The sequence below is a fragment of the Carassius gibelio genome, chromosome B8, assembly GCF_023724105.1.
Source record: "Carassius gibelio isolate Cgi1373 ecotype wild population from Czech Republic chromosome B8, carGib1.2-hapl.c, whole genome shotgun sequence".
NCBI classification, from domain to species: domain Eukaryota; kingdom Metazoa; phylum Chordata; class Actinopteri; order Cypriniformes; family Cyprinidae; genus Carassius; species Carassius gibelio.
In genome coordinates, this window is record NC_068403.1 from 13,078,154 (window position 1) to 13,093,427 (window position 15,274).

Genomic DNA, 15,274 nt, shown 5'->3' on the forward strand with positions numbered 1-15,274 from the left:
TCGAATTCAGAGAGATGTTGAAAAACGCAGGAGAAACGTAGTACACCAACAAACCTCTGTGTGTGTACGTGTAAATGTGTTGCAGGGGGCGCGCTTGGGAAATCACTTTGCATTTTTTTTACACTGTGACTTTCATTTGTAGCAGCAGGGAGAGACGCAGACGGGATTGTGCTCGAGATCACCGCGACCCGGAATCGAGCAGCTTCTCAACACTCACATTCCAAGAATATTTGGAGCCCCTGGCATGAGTTAAACACAACGAAGTGGTTCGCTCTTGAGTTTTGGCGTGCACGGTCGACTTTGTCGGTCGTTTACTTTCCACTTTTGATTTTTGCAAGAAGACTTAACCGCCTTGAATCACAGGCAGACAAGCCAGGGAAAGCAGAAGTCTCAACTCGCCTCGGGCTCTCGTTCTGCAGGCATGTCGCAGAAAGAAAGACCAACTTTTTATCGACAGGAGGTCAACAAGACGATATGGGAGGTCCCTGTGCGATATAAGAACTTATCTCCCGTCGGCTCTGGTGCATACGGATCTGTTTGGTAAATATGTATGTGTTGTTTCGATGGCAGAACGATGTGCCCCATTCATTCTTACGGGCCCGCACAGCATTGCACTGCGTTAGCAAACTTGCTAATAAGACCAAAGTCCGTTGTTTGTTACGCAAGTGGGATTGCTAGTTACAAAAATCGGGTTAACAGTGCTTGTAGAGCTGCAAAGTGTTTTTAACGTGTGTGATGTATGGTTTATAAACATTTAAAATCACGTATGTTGCAAATGCCACCTCGCGTGCACGCACGCATGCCACTTCAGTTGCAAAGTGATAACGTCAAACCGTTTGCGTTGGATGAGCAACGAGATGTACACGTTAAAATAGTCGAAGATATGAACGCGGTGCACTGTAAAGTTGTTTTTCATGTAAACTGCGATGTTTGTTAATCCAGAATTACACGTTTCTTCATTTGTCCTACTTAGTGGTGTAGTGTGGTCTTAAAGCGGACATCTGGTGGGGTCTGTCCTGAATGAGGTCATCCCACAGATGAAGCATCGTGACTGTCTCCAGAAACAAGGGAGCTGCCGCTTTGGGCTGCTTAAGTGCGCTTGCTATGCGCTAAGTTGCTGTCTTCGTAGGTAACTCGATAGGTTTTGAAACGCAGCCAGTGTTGAGTCAGAGCTGTTGTCAATGAGTCATAGCACTTAATTTTCTCGTAGTAACACCCTGGATGAGGTGAAGCACTGGGTTTGTCTTAATCTCTATTTATTCCTCTGGATAGCTTGTTTGGTGTGTTTAGCTGCGATGATGAAGTTTGTCAGTGGTTTTATGACTCACTTAAAAGTGCACTCAGTAATTTGTTGCTAATAACAAAACCTTACAGGCAAATAAATGAACCACACGTTTGAGAAAAATAATTACAATGTACAATAACAGTATGAAAAAGCTTTTTTTATTCTACACGGAGCGGGTCGCCCCCCTCATGATGTTTACATTACGTGAGTAGCCTGCCATGCAATCAAAGTTACTTACTTTTAAGATATATAGCACTTTCAGTCAGCACTTAAGATAACAAAGAATTTAAAAGACTAAACAAAAGATGCAAAAATCGATTGGCTTTTGGTTATGAACATGAAGTGCAAGACTGTAATATTGAAATGAAAAAAGAGTGAACTATAAACAAAAGCTTCCTGCAGCTGTAAAGATAGACCTAACCTTTATTTTTTTGTGCCACCAAACAGAATTGGCAAAATGACCTTTTCCCAAATTCACCATCATTGTGGCGACAGATGCTCAAAGAAGCACTCAAAAGCAACATACTGTTTTCAAGGAAACATTCTTCAAAATGTTGTATATTAAAGAGGGAGAAATTTTACATTGTAAAATTGCACATTTCAGCTACTGTATTGTTGTGATCAGCAAACACGCGTGTCACAACACAATGTGTTTCTGAGGAGATGTGACCTTTTTTAAAGCAGTCATGTTTGTGCACATCGAGAGCCTTCTTTGGTTTCTTCCTTAAACTCAAAACAAGTGTAACCTCAGTCTTTAATGTTGGCAAATGATTTTCAAAAAGGTCTCTGTGATATTAAACAGACAGGTGTTTGAAGGCCAGGCTCATTTTCTAAATTACTCCTACAGGTTGTTTATGCACCAAAGTGACTGTTAGAAGTCGAAATGCTAGGCAACCATGCTATCTAGATTATATTTCGTGGGCTCCCTTATTGTGTCTGTGTAATTGAATATCTGATGAACAGATTGCACTGGGTTTGAAGTGCCAGGCTCATCTCTCAGCGTATGCAGTGGTTTCAAAAAAGAGAAGCACTGAGATTTCCTTTGATAAGATCTTTTAGTTCTCTCAGTCAAGTCATAGCTTACATGTAAAAAAAAAAATCCTGTGGTTCTTGAAAAGTTGTATCTTGTGGTCGACCGATATGTTTTTTGACTGCCGATATCTTGGAAAACAGGGGGGTGATTGCCAATATAAAGCCGATATGATTTGTAAAAATTATTATTAATTTTAAGAAATTTGAAATAATTTCACAATGGATTAAAAAATTAATGTGTAAAAGAAACATGCTTATACTTTAGATGACAGTATTTTTCACAAATAAATATTTAATAAAATTATATATATATATAAGTAAAAACTGTAACCAACAGGGCACTTAGTGTTCTTGGAAGTTTTTTGGCATTGGGAATCATATTTTTCAAATAAAGCCAGGGTAACCCTGATTTTACATAAGGCACACAGTGAAAATGACATGAATCTGACAGTGGGCACATGCATAAAGTGCAGCATAATTTGAAATCACAAGATTATAGTTTAAAGCATTTAATTCACACTGACCATCACGCAGAGAACACATGATCATGCTGGATAAAAATGCACACTTCACAAGATTTCACAGCTGAATTCAACTGAGTTTGCAAGTTTTGTGAAATTAAATGTGCATTAGTCATTGAAACGTTTGTTTCAATTATATAAATGCGTACTTGCTTAATGTTGACGGCAAACGAGAAAAAAGTATTAGAATGTTTACCTTTCTATTACTAACAGGCCTAATATAAAATAAATAGTTATAATACTCTCTGTATACATTAATTACTTTGTTTAACCGATTATTATTATCTGATTATTACACAGACTTCTGTCAGTGTTAGACAGAACTGTTAACAATGACCATAAACAATAGAGATAACGTGAGCACTGTGTTCTCAGGTGCAGCCTTTCTCAGCGCCCAGTCCCACCTCGAGCACATCGGCCAAGCATAAAAACATATCGCCCGATGTCGATATATGAAAAATGCCAAATATTGGCCGATATATCGGCCTTTCCGATATATCGGTTGACCACTAGTTGTATCATGACCCTCTCTACGAATACTTCATTGTTGTGGTGGTTTGTGATTGGTTCCAATAAGTATGTTTCTCTGTTTAGTTCCTTCTGTAAGCCTTGGTGGTTAGGAATTGAGAATCTGAAGTTTTTATTTCAGTCTGAAAAGTTTCAGTGCCTTTCATATGCTGACTCCTGCTTGCAACTGTCTTGAACTTGGTCCTGTTGTAGCATGTTGGAGTTTCAGTTGTGCAACAAAGTGACGGCATGTTTGAATCATGTGTGTTTCAGCTCTGCATATGATGAAAAGACCGGATTGAAGGTCGCTGTGAAGAAGCTGTCAAGGCCGTTTCAGTCCATTATTCATGCCAAGCGGACCTACAGGGAATTGAGGCTACTCAAGCATATGAAACATGAGAATGTGAGTTTGGATCGCAGGTATTAATGATCAAACTGACAAGGCTAATATGCACAGTGGTATATGGTAATCCCACATTAAATGCTTAGAACATCCAAATATTTAAAATTCTGTCATTATATACTTTTACGTTTTCCTCTCTTTCAATAAAAGAAGATCTATTGCTGACTTCCATTCAATTCTTAATTGGGAAGGCCAAGCTAGTCAGGGTAGTGGCATATTTAATTTTTAAAATGAAAAAATATGCCACACATGCCATTGTAAAGTCTATCCCTCACAGCCTTGGTTTCATTTGCAGAAATTTCAGTATGTCTTCTAACCTTAAGGTCAATGGGGCAACACAATGACCACGAGTGAACTGGCAAACTAGAATTTCTAAATTAAGAGGATGTTAACTAGTTACTGCACAAGACAAAAGTCATTTTTTCTGTTGGGTCCCAACATAATTCACAGTAAATAATTATTGTTGTAAATCATAAAATAGATTAGGTCAATTATAGCATGTTTACTGTAAAATACCAGTGATTTGAAATGTGGGTTGTTATACCCTTAAATCAAGCCCTGTCATTGAGCTTTTGTTTGCTCTAAGGGCTCTGGAACATCATTTTTCTCACTGTATCCTTGATACCGCCAGCAAATTCTGAGCAGCTCTCCTCTGACATTTTTCAGCCATTATTTTGTCTGTCAGAATCAACCTGGTATTAAAACATAGTAATTATGTCAAGTTGGGATATACAGGGAAATCTTAATTTGCTTAATTTTAGATTTTCCTTGCCAAGGTATGCAATGAAATCTTAATGCAAGACTGCATGCTGTACTAAATGATCATGATTCATGTTCTTTGCACTTTGTGCTTGCAGGTGATTGGCTTGCTGGATGTTTTTACACCTGCCACCAGCCTGGAGGAGTTTAATGATGTGTGAGTCAGACAATTACTTCCTCACTAAGAGATCTCTTCACTGGACTTGATTGTTTTTTTTTTTTCTTGAATATGACTTCATGCAACTGTTAGTTTAACTGTTAATTAAACTAGAGGAAATAGTCCACTCAAACATTTGGGGACAGTAAAATTATTCCTTTATTCAACAAGGGCACTTTAAATAATTTAAATGTGACAGTAAAGACATTTATAATGTTATAGAACATTTTTTTTTTTCAAATAAAATGTATAGAATCCTGAAAGAATCCAGAAAAAAGCATAATGGTTTTCACACAATTAACTCAGCTGTTTTCAGCATTAATAATAATAATTTATAGTGCCAGATCAGCATTTTAGAATGTGTCACTGAAGATTGGAGTAATGACTGAAAATGCAGCTTTTCCATAACAGGAATAAATTATGTTTTAAATGGTAATGTCTTTCAAAATAAAATATACAGTTTTTCTGGATCAAATAAATGTAGCTTTGGTGAGCTTTTTTCAGTAACATAAAATAAAATCTTACTTGGTAAAGTTTTTGAAGGTTAGTGTAAATTCATTCAGAAAACCATTTTATTGCAGGCAGGTAGGCAAAATGAAGTGGCTACTGCACATCAAAAATAAAAACTATGTCTGCCAACTGAAGCTGTGAACAGACACTTTCTGTGTAAACAACTGTGTTGATCATAATTAGAGCAATTAGGTTTCGATGCGCTGTGTCCTTTAGTTCAACTTTTAATATAATCCTATAATATAATAGTATAGCTCAGTGGCTCTCAATTCCAGTCCTCGCACCCCACTGCACTTAATGTATGTCTCTCTTTGTTAAGACCTGATTCAGATAATCAGCTCCTTTAGAAATGAGCTCCGTGCATGAACTGTGTGTTCCAATTGACATGGTCTCTACACAGTGTTTACTGCTCCCTACTCCCTGAGCAGGGGAAATCTGTTGAAGTTTACTTCACTTTGGAACATTCATTCATGGTTTTGCATTGCACAACGTCCGTCTGCACACATGGACAAGTGTGACATCATATACCTCTATAAATCAATAAAATTTAAATTTGCATCTTGCACACTTCAATGCACTTTGAATGGAACATATACGTTCGCTTCGAACTGGAATCATGGCGGGATATCATGTGATGTCCACTTTGCAGGGCACTTACATTCAAAAAGAACAAACGTCTTAAGCAATAAGAGAAACGTACAAAATGTGCAGAGCAGTGGGGCTTAAAGGTCCTGTTTTTCGTGCTTTTTTGAAGCTTTGATTGTGTTTACAGTGTGCAATATAACATGTGTTTTTTGTTTTTCACACAATTCACCTATCTGTATACCGCTGTTTTCACTGTCATAAAAATGGGCTGATGACTTCCTTGTTCTATAAAGTCCCTCCTTCAGAAATACGTGACGAGTTCTGATTGGGCCAGCAGTTCCTGTGTTGTGATTCGACACAAGCTTAGCGCACGCTGACCTCCTGGAAACGTGATTGGACTAGTTTTGAGAAGCAAGTGGGCAGGATTTGTTTTGAAAACCTGGCAATCCTGATCGCACCTGCTGGAGATACTTATAATCACAGGAGCGTTTTTACTGACAAGATGCGCATGAAAATCGCATTTGATTTTTTTGCACAGCCCTAACATCTAGTTAACAAAGCTAAACAGCGTTGCCCTTTGTGTAATAAGTTAAAGAAACTGTTTGAGATTGAGAAAGCTGTCCTCAGCAAAATCTTCTGCACATAGTTTTACATGTGGATTATAATTTTCAGGAACCGAGTTAAACATAAATTGTAAACATTAATCTCCCAAGTACAGAGTCCGTGGGAAGTCCAAACAAAGGTGATTGGACTCCGAGATGAAAACACAAACGCAACTTTTCCTCTTCTCTGTCGGAGCACAACAAGACCACGCCCCCTTTTTTGTGTGTTCCCGTGTACGGAGTTTAATCAAAAAACTGTTTTAGTGACGTCATTACGGCAGGAACTAGAGGGATGTAGTCCAAACGGGTCGTTTTTTTTGTAGGCGAATTCTGTTAAATAAAATATCTTGCTTGGCATTGAGATTTAGAATTTTACAGATATTATTTATACTCTAACAACAACATTACACACTAACTAAAGTTTAAAACATGGGATCACGAAGAACGGGACCTTTAATATACCACTAGTTGTTTAGGGCTTATTTCTCATACAGAATACTGCATTATTTATCTTGTGCCATTTGTTTCATGACTAGAAGCATGTTTTCAGGCTCTCGTGGTTTTATGGAGCTTCAGGTTTCCACAGACACTGAGCTTTTTGTGCTGTCTGGCTCCAGTCTAGCAGCCCTGGGTTGGTGGGGAATGCTAAGGATACAGCCAGGTTGTAAAACCAGATGCTGTGGTGATTTAACATTGATTCTGCTGCCAAAAATAGACCTGATGCACAGTGATGGATGAAGGGCATCCACACTTTGCTTCAGTTTTTTATTTGTCTGTCCAAGTAGAATCGATGTATGTTTGTTTACTGTCTCGGATCTGCCCCCCCCACCCCCAAATCTTTGTGGGGGTTGGATGTATTTGTTGATTATCTCTAATGCTGAGTGTTTCTATAGGGTGGAGAATGTTTCTGGGATTAAGTAGCACTTATTTTAAGCTCTGCTGTGTCGTACCATAGTGACTCTGTTTGACTTGTAGCTCCACCCTCTTGCCAAGAGTCAGTGCTTATTTAGACTATACTGTTGGTTACTATGAAGTGTTTGTTTGATAGGTTGAAGACTAGAATAAAATCTGATTGTTAATGTGTCTAAATATACTGTGAGCCAGGTTCAATGGTCAGTACAGTCGCACATTGGCAAAATCGAAGGACTTATTTAAATTAACCTTTGCATCTGTGCTTTCAGTTCTACCTTTAAGGGACCACTTGAATAGAACAGTCTTTCTTAAGTAATAATATATTTAATTTAATAATTTATTATATGTGCACAACCATTTAAAACATATTTTTTGGCTGAAGTATGTTATGCTGCCCAAGGCTGCATTTATTTACAGTAAAAACTGTCAAAACACAAATATTTTAGGAATTTTATTCAATCAATTTTGTTGTAATTTTTGGACAAATAACAATCTGAAACAACTAAATAGTATTCACATAATAAAAAAATTGGTATCTAAATAAAAATAAATAAATTACTTGACAATTATTTTTGCCTTTCACATATAACAGCAATAATTATATTATAGCATTAAAAATAGCTTACTATTATTACTAAAAAGCTTACACATATAGGAGGTCTAACCAATACAGAAAGCAGAAATTTTTTTCGCAATTACCCATGCTGTAAGTTAAGAGCAGCAGTGGCACAAACCTTACAAACTTACATTTTTTAAAATAAATTTGTTAATCACAGAAGGCTACACAGTGAATACAGTTTAAATCTCTAGATCCAAAATGACAAAAATAAAGATAACAAAGACGAATATATTCACAGTAATGCTATGCAGGAGCACGCGTCATGTCAACTTTGATTAAAGTCAGTCTCCTCTTATTTTAATTTCCTTATTAAGTAAAAGTGTCTGATATTTATATTCAGACAGCTTCATGCTGCTGTCCCTCCACAGTTCTTACTCTCAGAAATTACCCACACTGCATGTTGACTTTTAAACCTAAATATAAAACAACAGATATTTCAGCACAACTAATGTTTTGTTCTGTTTGTCTCCCTCACCTCTGTGTTCTGTCTGTTTAACGCGCATGCTGGCGCTCTTTCAGTAAGATTTCAACTTAATGCAAACTGTCAGGGCGGGCCTTAATGTAAAAAATGGAAAGGCTGACATGAATTTGTGACATTTACTAATAAGGATATGAACGTTAACACAGTTTTTTTGTGCAGATTATGCACACACATATCTGTAAAAGTGACTAACAGGGCAAGCCATTACGCTAATGCATCAGCTTGAAGCTTTAAAATAAAGATTTATCTAGTTTTGGGCAGCTTGGATCATGTCTGTTTCCAGCAGGAGCTCATTTGGTTTCCTCCAATAATTGTAGATAATTTTATGCGACCGGCTGAAGTTGTACGTGCACTGTGGGCAGACCCGACTAATCGATAATCAGAATCATTTTCTATGATTTTCATTATCGATTATAATCGATTTTATTGATTAGTTTTGTCAGCCCTATAACCTATTTTAAAATGTTATTTTAAAAGTATTTAATCACTATTGTAAGGAAAGCAGTATTGTGAAATATTGATTATATGATTGTATCAACACAGCTCTAGTTTCTCCCTGTGGTTTCCTGTTTCTTCTCTCGCAGTCACAAAATAATCATTAAAATATGTGCGAGCAGCCACCCTTGGATATTTACATGAAAACTGATCCAGTCGCACATCTTGATGTTGACCGTAGTTAGAAATTCCTCCATGGCCAACATTTGTGTCAAGTTGTTGCTTCACTTTGGAAGCACAGTCGGCCTTCAAGAAAAACAAGATTATTAACAGAACTAAATGTTCCCTACCTTTCAGTCTATGCGGTCACTCCCAACACCAGGTTCAACAGTTGGCAGGAGACTAACATTCCTGTGTTCTGTTTGGCAGGTACCTGGTGACTCATCTAATGGGTGCTGACCTGAACAATATTGTGAAGTGTCAGAAGCTGACCGATGATCATGTTCAGTTCCTTATTTACCAGATCCTGCGAGGGCTTAAGGTGAAACTGCACATGTTCAATCCTGTAACAAACACAAACAGCAAGCTCTTAAGTCGAATGTAAATATGACTTAATCTGGAATTTGATTCTCTCTCTTAACCTAGCCTTTTTCCCTCCAATTTTTCTTTTAATTTTCCCAGTACATCCATTCGGCTGACATAATTCACAGGGTAAGTGTTCGCTCAGGCATTTAAGAAATGGCCTGCAGGCTTTTTCCGCCTTAAAAAATGTTGTGTTTGTTGCCGTGTGGAGCAAATTCTCCCTGGCATCACCATTGCTGCATGCTCAGGCCTGCTGTTGTGCAAAGACTAAAGCTAGAAATTGCTAGAAATTAGTTCTGTCTTAAAGGAATAGTATGTGTTATTTTCAGCTCATTGCCATACTGTCGATTACCACAGAAGATAATTGTGATTTCCTTTTAATGATTGGTAATTTAAAAGATTTTGACAGCATTACAGCTCACATAATGTTTTTGTTTTAAAATGTATTCATGTTTAATTCAATGTGTTCACATTGCTTTTTAAAAATATACAGTTTTATTTGTTTTACCGAACTTGAAATTTAATCAATACATGTAATTCATAAATTGATGCAAATATTAATTTAAAACAGTTGGTTGTTGTGGTATAAAGAAACTGAAAACGAATTGTTTCTTAGGACTTGAAACCCAGTAATTTGGCAGTAAATGAAGACTGTGAACTTAAGGTGAGTGTCTTTTTTAGTATTATTATTTTAGTTATACTTTTGCTTGCCTGTAAACATAACTACCTGCCTCCTCTCTTTTTTGTATCTCAGATCCTTGACTTCGGTCTGGCTCGACACACAGATGATGAGATGACAGGGTATGTGGCCACAAGGTGGTACCGTGCTCCAGAGATCATGCTTAACTGGATGCACTACAACATGACAGGTAACACCGCTACACCCACATCTGATGCAATACAATTAAACTCATTTTGAATCAGTGGAGAAAACTGCTTTTCAAAACTGGGTGTAGATCTCTTATGCACAAGTCTTAATATATTTTTAAATGCAATTTTTTAAAGCTGCATTTTCAGCAGGCATTACTCCAGACTCCATTGTCACATGATCCTTCAGAAGTCATTCTAAAATGCTGATTTGGTGCTCAAGAAATATTTTTTCTATAATATCAACGTTGAAAACAGTTATGCTGCTTAATGGAGTTTTTTTTAGGTTTCTTTGAATATAAATGTTAAAGAACAGCATTTATTTGAAATATAATTTACATTTCTACAAAGTAAATGTCTTGACTGTCATTCATCCTTGCTAAAAGAAGGTATAACATTCTTTAAAAATAATTTTACTGACCCCAAATGCTTGAGTGGGAGTGTAGTTACGACAAATACCAAGCAAACTGACTGGCCAAATCTTGATGGTTCTGCCTAAATGAGGATTGTGGCTGTTGATCCGTGCCATTTGTACAGCTCTCTGGGTCATAGCTGGGTCAGGACACAAGAGAGCGAACATGTGCTTGCTGCCTCTCCAGTAATGTTGTTTCTTGATTTCTTTTCAGTGGACATTTGGTCAGTGGGCTGCATCATGGCTGAGCTGTTGACAGGCAGGACTCTGTTTCCTGGCACAGATCGTATCCTTTTCCTCTCATTTCCCCCCTCGCTGACCTGCAAAGAATTCTCTGTAAATTGCACCATGGCTCCAATGCGTGATTTAGTACTTTTAAGTGCGCATTAGCTCTCATGCGGATTTAATTGTATACAAATTATGGATAAATGTTTTTTTAACACCACATTATAATTTGTTTTCTATGTTTCTCCCAATTTTTGTAGTTTTGTCTTTGCAGCGTGTATTTGTGCTACGACAGAAGCTATTGTCTTAAACTGAACTTTTGTCCTTTCTGCTTAAGCTCTGCCTTTAAACTAAAGCTGCGGCCCAAGACACAACAGTGATTGGAAGGATATATCCTCCATCATTATGAGAATGCAATAAACTGCCCTGCAGGAAATTACATGCCTGTCTCGCTTCCAATTTCCAGTGACAAATGTTTTCAGGGTTCGGCATTTGCAGTGTGTTTTCCCCTCTGGCTTTGCATATTTGACACACTGTATCTTGAACGACTGCCACTCTAAATGCTTCTGGGAACAGAAATACTTGCCAAATATTTTCCCCCTCTTACAGGCAAAGCGCACCTGTGCAGCTTCTTCTGTTTTGCTTTTTCTGGGCAGGCTGATAATATTCAGCTTGCTCGTCTTTCCACAGATGTGACTGAAGCTTCTATGCTTTCCTGTTCTTTAAGTACACACGTAACCCGAATAAGCGTTTCCAGCTTTGTTTTTGTGCCCTGTTCCTTGATGGGCCACACTAGTTTTCCTTCATCTCATTTTATTAGACATTGATCAGTTGAAGCTTATTATGCTTGTGGTTGGAACTCCAGGACCTGAGCTGTTAATGAAAATTTCTTCGGAGTCTGTGAGTTTGATATATTTAGGAAGTGTGTACTTTCTAAAAACGCCTGTCTGTGTTGATTTTCAAAGTGGAAAATCCATTTGAAGCTGGCAGCTGTAATAGCTTTTCTCTGGTCCAGGCTGGATGAAGATTCTTTGAATAGGAAGTTCAAAAGAACAGTATTTATTTGCAGCAATAATTTTGTACTATTAAATATATATATGTATATGTGTCATTTAATGAATAATTTCTGAATAAAAGTACTAATTTCTTAAATAAGTAAATAAATACTGACCCCCCCCCCAAAAAAAAGAAAAAAAAAGGAAAATCTTGGCTGGATGACCAGCTAATGATCTGCTTGGACCAGCGAGAAATCAAAATACAGTTAACACTATAAGCTGGATTTTCCTACAGGGAATGTGTGTTGGTTGTTGCTAATTGAGAAGTATGCATTTCCAGTGTTTTCTAACTAAACGTTGACCTTTTGGCTTCACTTTTAGATAAAAGACTGATTTGAGGTTCTGTTTGGGACCGAATCATTCTGAAAATAACAAGCCTGAATTTGGTCTTCTTGCTCTGCTGATGTATTTCTAAACTGATTTAAATCTCAAGAATGACATGCTTCTCTGCCGTATATGAACACATTTTGCATGCCAATTTCTCCTCTCTCCTTCTTTGATCAGGTCTCTCTCCTTAGAGCAGTGGAGAACCACAATATATAATGTCTAGATAGCATTTGACAAATTTGCATTTGACCAAACTTGTTGACCGTGAGCTCCTTGACCCAGCCTTCAAAGATATAAACCAGCTTCAACAGATAATGCGACTTACAGGAACTCCGCCTGCCTCTCTAATAAGCAGAATGCCTAGCCATGAGGTGAGCTCTGTCGCCCAGCCCCTTGTCTGCAGAATACCCATCATATACCCATACCCTTTACTTAGCAGACCTCATTTTGGAAAGAGGGACTGCATTAAGAAGAATTTAAAACATTCTATTAACATATAATTAAGTGATATCACACGATCATGAGAGATTTTTGTATGTCCCAGGTAAACACATATTTTCTGTAATCACTCCAGTTCCAAACATACAAATAGTGACGTTGGACTGAAAACACTCTCAGCCAATCAGATTAGGGGAACAGAGCAAACTGATAGAATATTCATTTAAAAAAACATTTTCAAGTCCGATTAAACCATTATTTTATTTGAAGAATACAAGCAAAATTAATAGTGGTAATAAAGGCAACCCCGGTAGAGTTCCTTTATCTTCTCCACTTCCTCCTTTGCTCACTGCTTGCCGCTGAGCTGTCATGCAGTTATTCACTGATCCGTGTGAGAGCTGAAATCACTGTCATCACTAGCACAGCACAGACCCCTCTGCCTTCTGAAGCTGTGTGTTTGCTGCATTATTCAAATAGCATTGCATACTAACACCACAATGTTATGATTCACAGGGTTAGAAATGTGCGAAACACAAGCAGTTGTCATGGGGATCAAGTCAAGAATTGTAATATTAATTAACTTTAAATGAGTATAGCTACTACCTTGAAGATAACTGTAATCATCGTTATTTCATTACCTGACTGCTCATGGTTCACCTGGTTCTTTTCACAGGCTCGTACTTACATCAACTCACTTCCTCAGATGCCCAAGAGGAGTTTTGCTGACGTGTTTATCGGAGCTAATCCACTAGGTAAAAGTGGCAGATGTGCTGCTTATTATTTTTGTGGAAAAAGTGATACATTTAGAGTTCTTGATGAACAGAATGTTCAGAAAACAGAATTTGAAACATTCTAATTGTCCTTACTGTCACATTTGATAAATGTAATGCATCCTTGCTGAATACAAAAAAAAAAAAAAAACCTAACAAAATTATTTTTAATGGTTGTGCATGTGCAAATACAGTGTTGGTATATTTAGTGTAAGTGTACACAAACAGAGCAATGAAATATTTAGAGAAAAAAAGCTGAAGTTATTTGTTTTTGATTCAATATTTAATTATTTTTGTTTTAGCTGTGGACCTTCTAGAAAAGATGCTGGTCTTGGACACGGATAAGCGCATCACTGCGGCGGAGTCTCTGGCTCACCCGTACTTTGCTCAGTACCATGACCCAGATGATGAACCCGAGGCAGAGCCTTTCGACCAGAGCTTTGAGAGCCAAGAGCTTGATATTGAAGAGTGGAAACGTGAGTCAAAAAGTGTTTTAAGCCATTTTAGTAAGCAATTTTTGCAGGTTTGTTCACTTGAGGCATTGAGTTAATATTGAGGTATTTTCATTTTTGTTTTAGATCATTTTAGATTTATATATAATATTTTTTTCAATTAATAATGTTTCAGTTAATAAAAATAACGGGCAGTTTTCATAAAGCCATCATTTCGGATAATCTAGATTTATGTTTTAATTTATGTTGCAGTCACAACCTTAAATGTTGGTTTCTGTTCCTGTTCAGGTCAGACATATGAAGAGGTGATAAGTTTTGAGCCGCCAGTCTTTGAAGGAGATGAAATGGAATCTTGACCTTCTCTTCTGGATGGCAATCAAACCAACTGTACTACTTTTACAGTAATGCTGTTATTTTGCAGTATTGTAATCAGCCAGGCAGTAGGACGTTTGACTGTTTCTTTTCTTTTTTATGATGTCTGCTGGGCCAAACAGAAGGAATAGATGTCATAGAAAATCCTTATTTCACACATCGAATCTCTTCAAAAGATTCTGATAGTAATACCGTCAACAATTTTAGTCATGCAAATCCATTTGTAAATGTAACATCTCCCTGAAATGTCTTAGTTGTGCTGTCATAATGTTCTTTGTGTACAATGCATTACATTTGCAGTACTTTTAAAATGTTCAGAAAACATTGTTCATTTAGTTTCTGTTCATATATTTTTTCAGTGATATAATGAGCATTGTATTTAAAGAATGAAAGTGTTGCTCCTTACTCAGTTTTCATAAAGATGGGATTTATTGGCTTGTACTTTGATAGAGCTAGGATGAAAACTTTAAATTGTTGCATTGGGTATTGGTGATACATTTAGGCTGTTTGTAAATATACGTTCTATAAAGCTTTTCGAATCTGTAGCGGTTTTATCTGATCTTTTTCACATTGTTTGTGTGTGTTTCATAGGGAGAGAAAGTGTCTGTTTGTCTTTCTGTCTGAGGTTACTACTATGAACTGTATGCGACACGATTCTGCCTCCAATAGCTGTTTTTAAAATGCTATTAATTGAATGTTCAAATATGAAAGTAGAGTAAAATATTTATATACTGTTGAGATGGTATTTATGAACCTGAAAAACACCTGACATAGTAAACATTGAATCAAACACACCATTGTTTACGGAAAATAAAGGCCGATATTTTTCAGAAACTTCTGCTTCTTTGTTTTGATCGTTTTATGTTTAACAATAGAGAGTGAGGTCATTATTGACCTTCTCCACCCTAGGTCTGGGTTTCATTTAAAATGTATTTTATGACCAATGCACCTTCAAGAATTTCTTTA

At 37.1% G+C, this 15,274-nt stretch overlaps 1 protein-coding gene across 3 annotated transcripts; it reads left to right on the forward strand.

Moving 5' to 3' along the window:
- Positions 1-49: 49 nt before the first annotated feature.
- On the forward strand, positions 50-15,142 carry LOC127963713 (mitogen-activated protein kinase 14A-like). 3 transcript variants are annotated; one of them, XM_052563761.1, is made up of 12 exons: positions 50-540; positions 3,619-3,748; positions 4,606-4,664; positions 9,238-9,349; positions 9,490-9,519; positions 10,007-10,054; positions 10,145-10,259; positions 10,884-10,955; positions 12,568-12,647; positions 13,388-13,466; positions 13,787-13,960; positions 14,225-15,142. In XM_052563761.1, exons 1-12 carry the CDS (start codon positions 422-424, stop codon positions 14,290-14,292), a joined length of 1,086 nt encoding a protein of 361 aa, XP_052419721.1. In that variant the 5' UTR covers positions 50-421; the 3' UTR covers positions 14,293-15,142. The 3 variants fall into 3 exon arrangements, with proteins under 3 accessions (XP_052419721.1, XP_052419722.1, XP_052419720.1); XM_052563762.1 differs by lacking the exon at positions 12,568-12,647 and adding an exon at positions 11,715-11,794 and having other exon boundaries at positions 90-540; XM_052563760.1 differs by having other exon boundaries at positions 91-540; positions 10,007-10,259.
- The last annotated feature ends 132 nt before the right edge of the window (positions 15,143-15,274 follow it).